The following is a 16,602-nucleotide window of genomic DNA, read 5'->3' on the forward strand; positions in this document are numbered from 1 at the left end:
ACGACTCGACTCTATCAGCGTCAAGTCGTCCTCTCTCGAGACCACATTATGGAAGAGGATTGTCGCGTCTACCATGGTGCCGCATCACCCCAAATCCGCTGGCGGGTCCCTCAGTAGCTCACAGAATCGAGCCATTCTCATTACCACGCTCACATGTTCGTCTCTCAGCTTCTGCATCGTCTTATACGCGCTGAGAATCTTCATCATCAAACGACGAAGTTTCCGGCACCGGCTGGTCATGCATCTGATCTTGAGCAACACCCTGAAAGCCGGCTTATATTTTGTCTTTCCAATAGTCGTTTTCGCTCGAGGCCCCGTCCAGAGCTCATCAACCTGGTGCCAGGCAAGCGGGTTTCTGCTTGAATTTGGCATTGAAGCCGCCGACATGTCCATCCTCATCATCGCTCTCCATTCGATGGTTTATGTTCTGCGGCCCAACATGAATTCAGGCGAGGGCGGACTTTATTCCTGTCGCAACTGGATCTATCTTTTCTGGCTTGGGCCACCGCTGCTAGCTGCCTCTTTGGCATTCATCAAGGGCGGTCATGGCTATGTCACGGCTGGCACGTTTTGCTACCTCCCCAAACGACCCTACTGGTACCGCCTGGCTCTGTCGTGGGTGCCGCGATACCTGATCATCGGCGTCATCGTCGTCATGTATATCTGGCTCTACGTCTATGTCCATATCAGATTCCGCGGTTTTGGCAACATTGACCTCAGCGATACCTCCCACGGCTCCAGTTGGGATTCGAGGCGCAAATCTTCCACCAGACCCATTGACATGGAGAAGAACTTGACTGGTGTTTCTGCTCGACAGATGAGGATACGCAGCCAGGATCTGTCGTTCCAGCAAGTACCGCCATCCGGACAACTCGAACCCTGGGACTATGTGGAATTTATCACCACACAATCGTTGCCAAGTAGGGTTCCTACAGCTGATGCCGATGGAGAGAATCTGCCCTGCACCGCCCGTGGGTGCAGTTGGTCTGGAGACACACAGACGCCTGTTGGCGACGGGTCGGTGAGGGCTGGCATACCCAACTCTTCCTGGGCGGAGAGCGGAAAAACGTCTAGAGTTCCAGCTACCATGCCCAGCCACGCGCCCAACCTGTTACAACCGGTGGCCACTTCCGACGTCGTCAACGATCCGCTCAGACAGACAAGAATTGCCATTCGCAAGCAGCTACGATATATGTTCGTCTACCCAGCCGTTTACGTTGTCATGTGGAGCTTTCCGTTCGCACAGCACGCGTTGAATTACAATGACTATTACGTTGAGCACCCGGTATTCTGGTTGAATCTAGTGACAGCACTCGTGGTGAGTCTTCAGGCAGGGGTGGACAGTATCATTTTCTCCTTGACGGAAAAGTCTCGCCAAACAGACGATTGCTCGTTGCGGGAGAGCCTGGCATGGACATGGCGGCGCATCAAGACCTTTTTACGGCCTTTAGAGCAGTATCGACGACGACAGAGAGATGTGCCATGGCTGGAAGCGAGTTCTTTTTCAGATACAATGTCACCGGTGGCTTCACGCACCCGGTCCAGGAGCCCCGGAAAGCCAGCAAGAATCCCGCATTCAACGACTAGGAGCTCGGTCCAGAGGCCTGTCTACACCCCAACATTGGAACCCATCTGTACTGAGGCTGCAGAACAACCCTCATCGCCGCCAAAGATGCATTCTCCTCCTCCACAAAGAACGACGTTGAGTCCAGTCTCCTCTAATGTCGGGAGCAGGCCAGGTCGAGTCGGTTCCCAGAAAAGGAGCAGCGATCTGTCCAAATAGATGTAGAATCTGGATTATTATTTGTTAGTGTCCAGCATGGCATTAATCTTGACCACTGGAAAGAGTGCCTCCTTCAGACGGGGTCTTGTATGTACAGAGTACGTACGGAGTACGGAGTATGCGTACGGTGTTTGCCCCCGCGGCCCACCTCTTTCTCCGTGGATAACCGCGAGTACGGAGTACGCTGTGTACTACTAGGTAGTCGATCGAGAGAAGGAGGTTCGGATCCGGCGCTCGAGGCGATCAGAATTTTATTTTATTTGCTACTGTACCTGCTGAGTGTTATTGGCGGGGGCGGAGCGATTGGTTTCGGCCCTCGGCATCGGCATTGATCATTGGGATCATTGGGGGACACCTACTTATTAGGGGCGGAATGTGTGCATGATCCGGGGGCAGACAATAAGGGGGGCTCCCTATACGAGGAGCGAATTAGGCGGTGTTTGGGGATGCAATGCCTAGAGCTCCCCTCTTGTAGGCTTGTGGGTGCCTGATTCTTATGGGTACCTTAGTATTAGTAAGTAGCATTGCCAGGCTGGCGATTGGAGTCCGAGATCGTGCCGACCGCGGGCGTCGCTCCAAGCTTGAGAAAGACTGACATGACGCCGCTTATCACCGCCGCCGTCGCCATCATCATCGCTCCCTCTCACCTCTCACTCTCACCTCACCACACTTGCACTCCTTCCACTACTCATTGTCAATCTTCAATGCCTCGCTGTTTTCTGCTTGTCCGAGTTCCCGTCCTCGCCATGCCCTGACCTGACGGCGTGCATGTCGTTAATGCCTATTCCTGCCCCAGGCCATGCAGCCGCAACACTCCAACCCTCACAACCATCCGAGATGGAGAGCCGAGGCCCCTCGACCTCGAGCTCGAGGCTGCTCGAGGAGCCAGTCCCTCGACTGGCGCCGCCACCAACACCAACACGTACAAAGCACGATGCCCCGGTGACATTACAGAACCGGCCAGTGGACAAGAGAAGTCTCGATTATATCCTGCGCAGTGGGTTGGCAGGCGGGTTGGCAGGATGTGCGGTTCGTCGCCCTCGCCCACCACACACCACACACCACCCATCTCGCCCTTTTCTGTCCTTCTCCTTCAGACATCAGACAGTACTGACATAGTCATGTGCCATAGGCCAAAACCTTGGTCGGACCTCTCGACCGGGTCAAGATTCTTTTCCAGGCCTCCAACCCCCAGTTCGCGAAATACACGGGCAGCTGGTTCGGCGTGGTCGGCGCCATGAGAGACATAAACAAGCAAGAGGGCCTTCGAGGATTGTTTCGTGGCCACTCGGCCACTCTTCTCCGCGTGTTTCCATACGCCGGGATTAAGTTTCTGGCCTACGAACAGATACGAGCATTCGTGATCCCCTCCAAAGCCCACGAGACTCCCGTCCGTCGCTTCCTGTCAGGATCCCTAGCCGGCCTCACTTCGGTCTTCTTTACCTATCCCCTTGAAGTCATACGAGTGCGACTGGCTTTTGAGACCAAACGAGACTCCCGGTCCTCTTTGGCGCGAATATGCCAACAAATATACCATGAACAACCCGCCCGCCCGGAACCTGTGTCGGTCCAGGGTCCTGCGGGAGTTGCAGCCAAGGTTGTGCAGACCGCCGTGCCGAGATCGGGTCTGGCCAACTTCTACCGTGGTTTTACGCCCACCCTCTTGGGAATGCTTCCCTATGCGGGCATGTCCTTTTTAACCCACGACACGGTGGGAGATCTGCTCCAACATCCAATTCTTGCGCCCTACACCGTTCTGCGGCCCGCGGCGACTGGCCCAACATCGCCTGCGGACAAAGCAGCAAATTCCACAAGAGTCCATTCCCGCAGCCAGCTGACCGCCCCGGCGGAGCTTGTCTCGGGAGCCGTGGCCGGTCTGGTGTCCCAAACTGCGTCTTATCCATTCGAAGTGATCCGACGTCGAATGCAGGTCGGCGGGGCTGTTGGAGATGGTCGGAGATTGAGAATATTCGAGACGGCTCGCAGGATATGGCTGGAAAGGGGCTGGCGAGGCTTCTTTGTCGGCCTTTCAATCGGTTATGTCAAGATTATCCCCATGGCCGCCACCAGTTTCTATGTGTACGAACGCGCAAAATGGCTGCTCGAAATTGGGTGAAATTGGACCTTTGAGTGCCGATATATCTGTGTTCACGGATTGAAGCTCCAATACCTGTTGATTGCAGCTTTCAGAGCAAAGTTACTGTCGGGTAGTGGGCATATCACTCACGCGATTCGATTTCACCACTCGAGGTACACTTTGTGGTCTAGGGACAATCGAGAAGCGGAGGATAGCCCAACTAGACCGTGATTCAGCAACCGGTCATGCAAGCATTCCCGGCAAACGGTACGGTGGAAAGAGTGCAATGGCGGCATGAGTGAAGGCCACATGCTGCCTCCAGACTGTGGACACCAGATGCAGATGTGAAGCCGCCAGCTACGATGCTCATGCTCATGCTCATATTCATTCTCATTCTCGCAGCACCATTGCAGCATGGGACTCTTGGGGAGACACGCGTGTCGGATCCAGCAAGGGCCCCGGCTGTCCTTGAGTAATCTCTGACCGAGCCGGACTTGCGGACGTGAGTGTGAGCGTGAACGTGAGATCAGATGTATGAAGACAGAGGGACGTAGCAGTAGTGTCCGACGGATACTTGAGGGATTTATCTTTGGGATATCTTATGCACATACGAATACTAGCGTACATGAGGAGCCGGTATCAACCCTTCTATTTTTTCAGATGCTGCCTGTCTGCCTGCCTGCCACAGCTTTATCTTTCGTCCAGCCTCCGACGGGAGTGCTTCGGAACTGTATGTATGTATGTTAGGTATGTATGTTAGGTATGTATGTTAGGTATGTATGTGTAGGCTGCATCCTCCACTCCAATCGTCTAGGTTGGGTATATCATCGCTCCACTCCCAAGTGATTGTGGTTGTTTTTGTCTATGGCGGAACGGAACGCTGGGTTCTCCTGGTCGAACTCGAACCAATTTTCAATGGTATGTCTGTCTGTCTGCGTGCGGTCTTGTCTCGACGCGGATGCGGATGCTGATGCCAATGCGCATGCCGATGCCGATGCCAATGCCGATGCCAATGCCGATGCTCACTGCATGGGTGGCGTCTTAAGATTCGATGCAATCCCCATCCCCCGATGTGTGCTCCCAGTGAGGGCTGCATGCCACGGTTGATACTCGTACAGGACGTCCACACGCTGCTCCCGACGAGAAATGCATTGGGCACGAGGCGTGACTCGTGACTCGTGACTCGCATTCCAGGCGTCTCCAGAAGCAACGGTTTGCGACTTGTGCGAAATGTACTTACTCTGAACATCCGTCCACACTCTCTCTCCACCCACGCCCACACCCACACACACAAGCCCCCTTACTCCCGCCCAAGTCTCTCCCCGTCATCTTGGGTCATTTCATATGCCGGCTTGTACCGCTCGTCCCCGTTCTCCTCCACACACTTCAGCTTGGGATTCTTCAACGTATCATTGACGCCTCCCAGACTGGTGTAGCCTTCGTCGTACATGGAACAGTATTTGAGAGGACCGCCGGTGAGCGGGTCTTTGAGATGCGGCGAGCGCAAGAAACACCAGATCTCCGACAGCCGCCAGTCGATGATGGGATGGATGCGCATGAATTTCGGCCAGTTGTGGTCCGTCGGGTCGAAGTGCGTGAGATGGCTGCCGTGCGGGTCGGTACGCCGAGTGCCGACGAAGATGGCCTGAATGGACGGATGGGAGGTCAAATACAAGGCGAAGGCGTCGCGGAAAGAGATGGTCGGTTTGGACGCTGCATCTTGCCCATCGTCGCCATTGATGCTGTCGAGGTCGGTGAGCGAGGGGAGACCGTGGGTCAGCGGAGGGTTAGAGTGAGATCTCTCGCGCGGTCTGGGTCCCGGGTTGGTGGCTATGTGTGTCAGGTCTAGATGGTATAATCTTGACGAGTATTCGACAAATTCGGTCACGGCGGGAAACGGGTCGGGCGGTTTGGCGTAGATGGCGGGAATGTAGGTAGGAAACGAGCGCGGTGGCTCTGGCTCGTCTTTCCGCCGGTTCTTGGGTTGGGTAAAGTGCGTATGGAGCACGGCGAGGTATAGAATGAGCAGGACGAGACAGTCTTTGCCGCCATTGTACGAGATCGACAGAGAGCCAAACCTGCTGCGAAACCATATGGCAAGATAATGTCAGACCATGTCACTCAGTAGGAGGGGAGGGAGGGATGCCCTTCTCCTTCTCCCGGGCTTGCTTGGGGTGCCGCTCACTCATAGTCCTGCAATGCCTTGGCTATCACCTCCAGCGCAATCTTGGTCTGTTCTTGCGTCCGCTCGGTCACCTCGTCCGGCGGAGGAGCTGCCAGGAAGTCGGCGACCTGGGCGTGGAGAAGGGCGCAGACATTTTGCAACGACGATACATCTGCTTCTCCGTTGGTGACGGGGGCATTGGGCGGCAGCGATGTAGCTGTAGCGTTCATGGCGACGACATGAGAATAGGCGGACAGAGGGCAGGGAGGGTTCCAGAGCAGTAACTGTAACTGCGACCGAGAGAACTTGAAGGTCGCATGCTACGTACGGCACTACTAGTAGTACGGAATAGCCGTCCTCTTCTAGGTGCCCTGGTGCCTTGGGGAGATTCTCAAACTCCGAGGTGTGGGGAAGTTGGGAGACACACAACCGAGCCGCCAGCCAAGTTGTCTCTGGCCTCTGCCTCACGCCCGATGCCGTCGCCGTCGCGGACCGAAGCAGCTGGAATCATCTTGCAAAGGACGCCGGGCAGAGTATCCGTACGATGTGAGAGGACCGTTCGTCGTCCCTGTGTCCCTGTGTCCCTGTGTTCTATGTCTGTCTGTCTGTCGGCGGCTCCCGCACAACCCGACAACACTACTCTCGGCTGTCTGGGGTGTCTGGGCAGCCTTAGCCTTAGGGCCTCTATTCACGGCCTCCTATGTCCTTCGTCGCAGACACAGGGACCGTCCGCCCGACGTGACATGACGGCGCCTGAGAAGGCCGAAGGTCCAAGGTCGAAGCCCGAAAGTGACCATGTGATTACCACCATCACCATCAGCAGAGCCTGCACCATGGCACAAACCCCATCCCGAACGCCGTATCCTTACATGTCCAGTAGTATAGTCCCATCACCCCAGCACCTTCATTTTCTTCTTCTTCTTTTGCTCGTCTCCTTTCTTGACGCCTTTCTGGAAGTCACGCCAACTGCCGATGCGCTTGTCCCGGGTATCTTCCCACTGCTTCTCGTGGTCTCGTTTTCGCTTCCTCTCTTCGATCTGGGCATCCTCTTTGGCCTGTTCTCGGCCCTCTTCCTGCATCTTGGCCTTCATCTGTCTCCTCCTTCGCGCCTCCGCTTCGACCAGGACCTCTACCGTCTTCCTCCTCCATTCCTGCTTGAACTCTTCCGTCTTCAACTCCTCCGAATCGACGGTGTATTTGTGCTCGCGTATGAGCAGGTGTCGGGCGTCGGCAATGCACTCGTCGAGATGTTGCCGTTGCTTCTCATCAAGCAATGCCGTCTGGGCTTTATTGAGACGGTCGAATGCTTCGGGGGCTTGTGGATTCTTGGTTTTGTCCGGATGGATTAGTAGTGACTTCTTGCGGTAGATGACTTTGATGTCTGAGTCAGGGACACCGGGTTGGAGATCTAGCACCGCGTAGCTGTTGGCAACAGGTCAGCAGGCTAGACATGAAAAGGCTTGTCGTGACACTTACGCATCGAGTCTAAAGGCTTTCAGGATCCGATCGATCTCGGCGTCCTAGATGGGTCATCAGCAAGTCTTAAGATCAACATTAGACCGCCTACGTACCTTGTCGTATTCCTTTGCTTCTCTCTCAAGCACGTCAAGAGCATCGGACTCATCATTAGCCATTGTGGGCTCGTGGTCTGTAGCTTACCAACGACGAGTCAAGGCTGCCGCTCGACAAGTTGCCAACCCACCAAAGACGGACTGACATCCAGGAGCCAGCGTCCTGCAGAAAGCGACCTAAGATGCAGACTTGAAGTGGCCAGGCTCCGGGGTGAAGAGATGGCGGTTGGTTGTTCGACAGACATGGACGGCGCATGTCCCTCCAACCAGGCCTCTTATCGATAAGCCGACCGCAGTCACGGGATCAAAGATTTTTTGGCCCTTCTCTGTCACCGAAACTACTCTCAGACGTACACCACACATCCACCGGTTCTGCCATCGAACAACATGGCGCCCCCAGGCCGCCGCAGAGGAGCCCAAGGGCCGAAGAGGACATACCAGCGGCCCAGGATCCTCAAACGCAAAAGAGAGGAGGAAGACGTGGAGGCACTGTCGAAGCGAGTGGCCGACCTCGATCCCAAGTCTGCAACACCGCCGGACCTCTTTACAGACTTACCGCTGTCAGCAGCCACGCAGGATGGGCTTGCCGCTTCCCATTTCAAGACCCTGACCACCATCCAAAGCCGGACGATCCCTTTGGCACTACAAGGCTCCGACATCCTCGGCGCCGCGAAGACAGGATCCGGCAAGACGCTGGCTTTCTTAGTGCCGGTGCTTGAAAATCTATATCGCAAGAGGTGGACGGGATACGATGGCCTCGGGGCCCTCATCCTGTCGCCGACTCGAGAACTGGCCATCCAGATCTTCGATGTCTTGCGCAAAGTCGGTCGGAACCATTCCTTCTCGGCTGGGCTGGTGATCGGAGGCAAGAGTCTACAAGAAGAACGGGACCGACTCGGGCGCATGAACATCCTGGTGGCCACACCCGGGAGGATGCTGCAGCATATGGACCAGACAGCCGAACTCGACATTGGCAATCTGCAAATCCTGGTGTTGGACGAGGCCGACCGGATCATGGACATGGGGTTCAAGGCCACCATCGACGCCCTCGTCGAACACCTCCCGCGAGAGAGACAGACGCTGATGTTCAGTGCAACGCAGACCAAGCGAGTCTCCGACCTTGCCAGACTGAGCCTGTCCGAGCCCGAGTTTGTCTCTGTTCACGAAACAGCCGAAAGCGCCACGCCGTCGACCCTACAGCAGAATTACATCGTGACGCCGCTGCCCGAAAAGCTCGACGTGTTGTGGTCCTTTATCCGCTCCAACGTCAAGAAAAAGATATTGGTCTTCATGAGCAGCGGCAAGCAGGTGCGTTTCGTGTACGAAGCGTTCCGACATCTGCAGCCCGGTATCCCACTGCTTCACCTGCACGGGCGACAGAAACAAACGGTCCGGCTCGAGATCACCACGAAATTCTCAAACAGCCAACATGTATGTCTATTCTCGACTGATGTTACCGCGCGAGGCTTGGACTTCCCCTCTGTCGATTGGGTTGTCCAGCTCGATTGTCCGGAAGATGCGGACACGTATATCCACCGCGTGGGCCGGACAGCACGTTACGAGCGTGACGGACGAGCGGTGCTGTTTCTAGACCCCAGCGAGGAAGAGGGCATGCTGAACGCCCTGCAGAAGAAGAAAGTCACGCCCGAGAAGATCAACGTGCGCCAGAAGAAGATGCAGCAAACCATCCGCACCCAGCTACAAAACATGTGCTTCAAGGACCCCGAACTCAAGTACCTAGGACAGAAGGCGTTTGTCAGCTACGTGCGCAGCGTGCACATCCAGAAGGACAAAGAAACGTTCGACTTGAAGAAGCTAGACCTGGAAGCCTTCGCCGCCAGCCTGGGTCTTCCCGGCGCGCCAAGGGTCAAGTTTATCAAGGGCGAGGATGCAAAGGCAAGGAAGAATGCGCCGCGGCAACTGATGGCTGCCTTGGAGGGCGAGAGCAGTGACGATGACGATGACAGTGACGAGGGTGACCGCGCCAACCGAAAGCCACGAACCGGCGAAGTCAGGACAAAATATGACCGCATGTTCGAGCGGCGCAACCAAGATGTGCTTTCAGAGCACTATACAAAACTTATTGAAGACGACGACGACGACGACGACGACCCACAAACCAACGGTGCTGCGGGAGCTGCAGCCGGGGTCGACGAGGACAATGATGCTGAATTTCTCTCGGTCAAACGACGCTTCGACGCCGGCGACTCGGCCCTCGACCAGCAGAGTACAAGACATCGACACGCCTCTTCTAGTGCCGGCACAGACTCGAGTTCGGAGTCTGAACCCGAAGCCGACGGTGAGATTTCTTCAGCGCGTCGCGGCTCATCCAGCCAACCCGCCAGAGAAGGAGGCGTCAAGACTCTACGCCTCTCAGACAACCCGGCGGCCGAGCCACTGGTGATCGACTCACACCGGCGCGAGAAACTGCTCAAGTCGCGCAAGAAGCTGCTGAAGTTCAAAGGGCGGGCGACGCATCTGACGTTCGACAGCGACTCGGACACGCCCAAGGACCGCAAGGCGTACGTCGACGAAAGCACATTTGGGCCCGAGGCGGCCGAGGCCGAGAAGCGCGCGTTCCTGGAGCGCGAGCGCGAGCGGGCCCGTGAGATGGACGAGGTCGACAAGGAGATTGTGCGGGCCAAGAGACGCGAGAAGAAGGAGAAGAGAAAGGAGCGAGAGCGGCGAGAGCTGGGGCTGGATGCCGATGGTCAAGACTCGGAGATCGGCCGCGCCGTCCAGCTGGTTCCATACGACGACGATCAAGACAGCCGGCACGGAGACGACGTTGTCGAGCACGACGAGCCGGAGCTGGAGCCCCGACCGAAACGCCAGAGGAAATGGTTTGAGGACGCTGCTTCGTCAGACGAAGACGAAAATGAAAATGCGCAGAAGGCCCAGGGCAGGAAAAAGAAGGGCCGCCGCGCTGGCAGGGATACCAGGTTGGGGGCCGAACAGCCGCAGACTCTCGAGGATCTGGAAGCCCTGGCGTCGGGTCTGCTTGCGACAGGCTGATTGATGCCGATGACAATGGTGCTGGCACTGACACTGACACCGACTCCGGATCTTAAGACGAGTGAGTGCTAATTATATGACTGTGGCGTGAAACCAATCCAATGTCCATGCATATAATTAGTTCTATCGGAATTAGTTCTCCTACTACTAGGCACCTAGGTACCTACATAATTACTACTACAGTACTCCGTAGGTCGTTTGATGCCGCCCCAATGTCCCAGACTGATTCCATCATCCTCTAGTAATACGAAGGATATGGTACAGCGGTGATGCGTAGTAGTATTGCGTATTGCTTTCGCGATATGGGTATTAGAATAGTTCCAGTATTTTCCCGACCCAGACCTCGTTTGCTCCAGACAGAAATCCGCCCTTCTTCCATGAGCGCGCGCTGGGGGCGGTGAATGGGGTTTTTTCCCTCTCCCCCCCTTCTATTCCTACATACAAAACAAGCCAGCTCCATCCTTGCAAGACCCTCGTTAGGGGCCACGTCTCCCGTCGTACGTGTTTTGCGTAACGTCTTGTCCTGTCCTGTCCTGTCCTGTACGTGCATGCGTGCGGGCATATGGGAGGCCTCCCTCCCCTTCGGACCCTGAAGATTGTCTGGCCCAATCTTCTTGTTGTTCCGTGCTTTGCCCCCGTACCAAAGTCTAGACGAAGCCGTCTAGGACGGGTCACGCTTCCTTCCCGCCTTTTCCTTCTCCGTCAAGATATTATATCCCGCTTCATTCCAGCTTGTGCTGTGGACCATGCTCGTGAACGTTTCAACCATAAACCTTGGATTTCGACCTCGGGCCAACAGGCGAGGCGAAAACATAAACAGAAAGAGATGAGGCAGGCAGGCCCAGGGGTATCGGAGGCCCTGCAAAAGTATCCAAATATGTGCAAACAGAATCCTGCCTTGGACGGTGTTGTAAAAGCAAGAACGACCGAAAAATGGCGCATGGCATGGCATGGCATAGCATGGCATCGCAACATCGTGTCTACTGTAAGTCGAATGGAGTCCTCGCTGAAATGTTTGCGTCCTGTCCCTTCTTCATGCCTCGTCACTCGCCCGTCAGATAGCCATCCATGACGGACATTCCTCCTGCGTCCAGCGCTGGAGTCCTTTTGTACTTGCCGCAAATTTTGTTGTACATGTGGGTGAGAATGAGAACTACCGTTTCCATAAAGCCTAAGGAGGCCCGTCATTGCTCGTTCGTTTAACAAAATGAAGTTGCGTCATGAGTATGCACCATTCAAGGGTCATAAGCCCCGGGGCTCGCCCAACAAGAGCACCCCACGGGGTTGCTTCACTCATGTCTCGGGCCCAGAATCCCCTGAATGTCCCATTTCGGTCGTTTCGGGTCAGGTTCTTGGGTTCCGTCGCCCCTGCCGTCCTGCTCCCTTCGCGGCGGTTGCTGGACGGGCTGATGGGGTGGGGGTAGGGGTGGTGGTGGATGGGTGATTGCGGGATCAATTGGCCCAGCAGGCGGAGGTCGGATCGGCGGGAGCTGAAGACTCGTTGAGCCTTGCATAGGTGCTAAGGGCTCGCCGGGGTGCCGTGGAAAGATAGGATTGGAGTAAGTCACATGAGATAGAGGGCCCATCTGCCCTTGAGGTGGCGGATAGCTGTTGTAGCCGCCCGCATACGACGCCACGGATCTCAGCGCAGATTCGGAGTGCCGAGGACTGTAGGGTGATGGCGGCTGTCCTGGCATGGAGGCAGGCCCAGGGGGGTATTGTCGTGAGGGAGGAATAAAGGTCCCCAAGGCAGTGGCTGGGCTGGGGGAAATGGACGGTTGGGCGTAGATTGACTGGAATGGCGGCCCTCTCAATGATGCTCGAGATGGGTCATAGGCTTGAAGAGGCCTGAAACCTCGTTGACCCCCCGCAGACTGAAACGCAGCTGGGTCCGAGCCGGGCATTCTTCTCATCGGACCTCCGAGGGGTCCCGCCAGGGGGGCCATTGTAGATTCATATGCTCGCCGCGCCGAAGGATCCTCGGGCTTGAGGGGAGGCCGCCCTCGCTTCTTGTGCTCTACATCGACACAGGTGCCCTAAAGATGTCAGCCTACCGCACCAGATCGAGACGGATGCGGTCCGGTCCCTACCTCTTTCCCGCTCGCAACACACCGGCGGCATGGACGGCTGTGGTCGCATCTCAAGTGCTTCTTTTTGCAGTTGACGCACGCCGAAGCCACATGTGCCTTGGGTTTCCGTGCCGACCGGGGGGAGATGGACGTCGGCGCATATCGGGGGTCGGAGCCGCCGGCCGGGGTGCTAGGTAGACTCGACGAGGATTGATACGAGGCTGGAGGCGGATACGCGCGTGCATACGAACCAGGCTGGCCCGGGAACGCTGCTATGGTCTCACCACCTCTTGACTGCGCACCTAACCTGGGGGTAGTCTGTTGCAAGGATGGGACGGGTGATGAGATGGCGGCGGCGGCGGTCGTGGCGGGAGGCGTGTGGGATCGCTTTCTTCGGCGACCAGCAATCTGGGGAGGTTCGATGGGTGGCTCCGGTGGGGGAGAACCGGACATGGGAGGTGTAGGAAGAGAAGCCCAAGCGGGCGCAGCGACTGGTTTCGGCAGAGTGAGGTCGAGGGTGAACCGGGAGGTGTCGATGCTGGACCGGTGGTTCTTGAACGACGAGCAGAAGGGAGGAAGGTGAAGGTGAGGCGGGCGTGAACGCTGCATCAGGGTTGTTCGGAGTGGAGCAAGCCTCCAGATACAACAATCACAGAGACCAGGCTTTGCTCTCGATCGTCTCCGGCCGGAAGTCAGTGATGGTCGTCCTCAAGATGTCCGTGCTCAGAGGTTGTCTGGACTCTGGTATGCGCATAACACCCGCACGGTAAGTATCGTGCCTCGCCCAGGTACCCGACTGGGCCCCCGACGCTTATTTAGGCGTCCGTGCAAGTGCTTGGGAACATGTCAGTGAGGTGCATTGGGGCCCAATGATTGAGACCAGATGATGGGTACGACATATCGACCCCGAGTCGTGCTGCATACCTGGACAAGGTGTTTTCCTTTCGGCCCCGATTTCACACCCGACCGATATGATATTGGCCACACAAAACCACCCTCTGTTGGAGGCGGAGCGAGGAGGGCGTCGACGGTGGAAGAGTGAACTCAAACCCACGGCCGAAGTCTATACAGGCAATGCGCGACTGGAAAGACAGGAAGCTGCCCTGTCCAAAGACCAAGGCGACAGCAGCAGCAGCGGCGAGACAGCAAGCACAGCAACACGACGACCGACCCAGCAGGAAGATGGAACTATATTCGCGAACGAAGGAGCTCTGCGGAAAGCTGAAGCAAGGGACAGCAACGGCAGGCAGGCTTCTTTGCTCGAGCACTCGATCAGTCGATCCTTTCGGCGCCTCTGATCCGAAGTCATCAACAAGCTGAGGACCAAGCTCGATATCCGGGCGGTCGTTCGTTCGTCGGCCTGCATGCAAGGGCCATGTTGGGGGACACGCAGATGGACAGGCGAAGCGGACACCAGCAAGTCGACTGCTGCAAGCCAAATTTCCTCATGTTCGTTCGCGATGGAGAGCGACGATCTGCTTCACTCCAAAGCCAGCATGTTGGCCCAATAGTTCCGGTGGCCAGCTCCACATGGGTATGGACAGGCAGAGTGTAGCAGCTGAACGGTATGCGCATTGCGTTAGCCTTTGCGTCTGACGGACAGCTGGCCCTGGCCTCCCGCTGTCCATTGCGACATGCCACAGACACCAGTCGATCCGCCGCAAGCGACTGGCAGCCTGGTGTGGAGGAGGTTTCGCCGCTTTCGCCAACATGGTCTGCCTTGTTGGGCGGTAGCACCAGATAGTGGGTGTCTCGGCAGACCCAGCGGCGAGATGGTGCCAGCCACGAACGCCATAAAAGAGTAAGGGGAGCCATCTGCAGCGTCAGGACTCCTCAACCTCATCAAGCGAAGAGCAATAATCAGGCATAAGCTTCTGTCGCGACGGCCCTAGTCCAGCTGGGGTCGAGTCTGCATCAACCCCCCTGCCAGTGTGCGTAGATCCCACAGGCCGCTGGGGGCCTACCAATCACCACACCTGGAGGGCCCGTCTTGCTCGCGGCCTAAAAGGCTGGAGGCTTGGGCCATTGGCCGGACAGGGTCTCTATTAGGACAGGCGATTGACGAGGCCGGCCGGTAAGGAGCTGGGATGGTGCCCTATCATTGGCGAACAGCCCGCCACCAAGGCGAGACATTGGAGAAACAAGATAGACCAGGACTGCCGAAAAGAGAGCAGGCCGAGGACTCCCCTGTCAACCACGATCTCCAAAGCGAGGAGGACCTCTCGAGTGCTGGGTAGTAGGTACAGCTACGTCCTGCCATTTGCACCATCCAGGAGCGAGGGCGAGACATCACCCAAGCAGTCGGATATCGTGGTTTGTTGTCCTCGCAATCTCCAGGTGTTGGCTGCCGGGCTGCATTTTCATCCAGAAATAGTTCACTCTTGTGCGACCGATGACGAGCCGGGAACCTTCACGGTGGACTCGCAGTCCCACAAATCCTACATCAACAGTATGTACTCCGTAAATCCAGACACTATCGCCGGCCGAACCATTCAAGTCGAACTCGGGCGTCGGGCATCGGCCTGGAGCGGTGCAAGCGTAATAACATGCTGCATTATTGCTATGAGTGGCGGGCAAAAGGTGCCCCGCGTGGCCGACGCGCGAGCAAGGGGTTGATTTGGATCTTTTGTTGTCCACAGTCTGTTCTGATTCTATCTTGCATTGGGAGTTGTTGGGCCACTCTGTCCCCCGACGGAGAGTTGCAGACAGACTCGAGAAGGCTTTGGTCTGCTGGCTATGGCTAGCCTTGCGACTGTCTTCGGCAAATCATGGGCAGGTCTGGTCCAGTACCAGTAACATGTACAGAGTGCTCTGGAGTCTGTACGTATAACACGCAGCCCGACTAGGGTCTCGGGCTATATTCGACGATCCGAGGCCGGGGTGGACTCCCGTTGGCTTGCCGATTCCACGCTGGTTTCTCGCTTGTCAGAGCAATCAATCCCTGGCCGCCCTTCTCCAGGGGCGCATTGTTCATGATTATTGTCAGACATGCTCCGTTATTCCATTGCGTAGAAGATATTGAGTTTGCCCATCGCTTGGTCAGATGCGGTTTCTACCCTGGAATAAGTGTTCCATAAATAATCTCGAACGACAGCTGTCAGGCGAATGGCCGTCGCGTGCCGTCCTGCCCTCTGTTTATTGTATGTGGTGGGCCTTCTTAGGCCTACTCCGAAATGACCCTGGTCCCAACATCTCCGTGCGCCTTCGTAGGACAGAGCCCGGAGGAAGTGTATACTCTAGGTGGTAGGCAGGCAGAACTATGTTGTGGTTCGTCCAAGGCGGAACTGGCCATCCTGGGGCAATTCAGGGGTCAACTTGTGGCGTCCGGTTCAGCTACCAGCAATCTTGAAAGCTCGCTCGGTAGGCCCAGTTTGGCCGTGGAAAAGCAGATCCGCTTCCTTTTCTGTTGTTGACCGTGATCTGATTTTATTTTCGATAGTGGAAGAAGCGGAGACGCACCACCTGCCAGCCAGGCTCCAGTACTATTGAATTCTCGGAGGACAGATCAGCGCCAGCTTCCTCAACGCGGGTATCTCGCTGCCGGTGACAGACGCCACAAGAGCGCTGGCGTACCACAAACCAAGCGAGGAAAGCCCAAAGGGTCGATCCGCCATTATTCTCCGCGAAACCAACCGCAACGACAACCGGGGACTGAATCGCTGTTTCCCTTCTCATGGCGACGGTGGACAGGATGAGAGCTGACCTTTTTCACGGCCCTCAAGGCCCTCAAGGCTCTACCCATTACTGCATCGCAGGCTGCTGACAATGAAACATGACGAATCGTGGCTAAATCCTTCGAGGGCTTGGTTTCAATATGGTACCTTGCAAATCTCATGACCCCACCGTCGCGTTGCGGATCGTCAGCCACCGCAAGCCAGCACGACCCCAATCTAAAGGACGAATGTGGCACGGCCAACAGGGTA

At 56.4% G+C, this 16,602-nt stretch overlaps 6 protein-coding genes across 6 annotated transcripts; 3 read left to right on the forward strand and 3 right to left on the reverse strand.

Annotated features, from left to right (window-relative positions):
* Positions 1-73: 73 nt before the first annotated feature.
* On the forward strand, positions 74-1,587 carry A1O3_05303 (uncharacterized protein; the record flags this gene model as incomplete). Its single annotated transcript, XM_007735428.1, has 2 exons — positions 74-1,318; positions 1,345-1,587. 2 exons carry the CDS (start codon positions 74-76, stop codon positions 1,585-1,587), a joined length of 1,488 nt encoding a protein of 495 aa, XP_007733618.1.
* Positions 1,588-2,620: 1,033 nt separating this feature from the next.
* Positions 2,621-3,899, forward strand: A1O3_05304 (uncharacterized protein; the record flags this gene model as incomplete). The annotated part of the gene is made up of 2 exons (XM_007735429.1): positions 2,621-2,812; positions 2,916-3,899. The coding sequence occupies 2 exons, from the start codon at positions 2,621-2,623 to the stop codon at positions 3,897-3,899; spliced, it is 1,176 nt and encodes a 391-aa protein (XP_007733619.1).
* Positions 3,900-5,160: 1,261 nt separating this feature from the next.
* Positions 5,161-6,254, reverse strand: A1O3_05305 (uncharacterized protein; the record flags this gene model as incomplete). Its single annotated transcript, XM_007735430.1, has 2 exons — positions 5,161-5,938; positions 6,046-6,254. The coding sequence occupies 2 exons, from the start codon at positions 6,252-6,254 to the stop codon at positions 5,161-5,163; spliced, it is 987 nt and encodes a 328-aa protein (XP_007733620.1).
* Positions 6,255-6,914: 660 nt separating this feature from the next.
* A1O3_05306 (DnaJ like subfamily C member 8) lies at positions 6,915-7,658 on the reverse strand (the record flags this gene model as incomplete). Its single annotated transcript, XM_007735431.1, has 3 exons — positions 6,915-7,446; positions 7,501-7,544; positions 7,596-7,658. The coding sequence occupies 3 exons, from the start codon at positions 7,656-7,658 to the stop codon at positions 6,915-6,917; spliced, it is 639 nt and encodes a 212-aa protein (XP_007733621.1).
* Positions 7,659-7,982: 324 nt separating this feature from the next.
* On the forward strand, positions 7,983-10,610 carry A1O3_05307 (uncharacterized protein; the record flags this gene model as incomplete). Its single annotated transcript, XM_007735432.1, has 1 exon — positions 7,983-10,610. One exon carries the CDS (start codon positions 7,983-7,985, stop codon positions 10,608-10,610), a length of 2,628 nt encoding a protein of 875 aa, XP_007733622.1.
* A 1,289-nt stretch (positions 10,611-11,899) lies between these two features.
* On the reverse strand, positions 11,900-13,132 carry A1O3_05308 (uncharacterized protein; the record flags this gene model as incomplete). Its single annotated transcript, XM_007735433.1, has 2 exons — positions 11,900-12,646; positions 12,701-13,132. 2 exons carry the CDS (start codon positions 13,130-13,132, stop codon positions 11,900-11,902), a joined length of 1,179 nt encoding a protein of 392 aa, XP_007733623.1.
* Between the last annotated feature and the right edge of the window lie 3,470 nt (positions 13,133-16,602).

The sequence above is a fragment of the Capronia epimyces genome, assembly GCF_000585565.1.
Source record: "Capronia epimyces CBS 606.96 chromosome Unknown aczIQ-supercont1.4, whole genome shotgun sequence".
In the NCBI taxonomy this organism is placed as follows: Eukaryota; Fungi; Ascomycota; class Eurotiomycetes; order Chaetothyriales; family Herpotrichiellaceae; genus Capronia; species Capronia epimyces.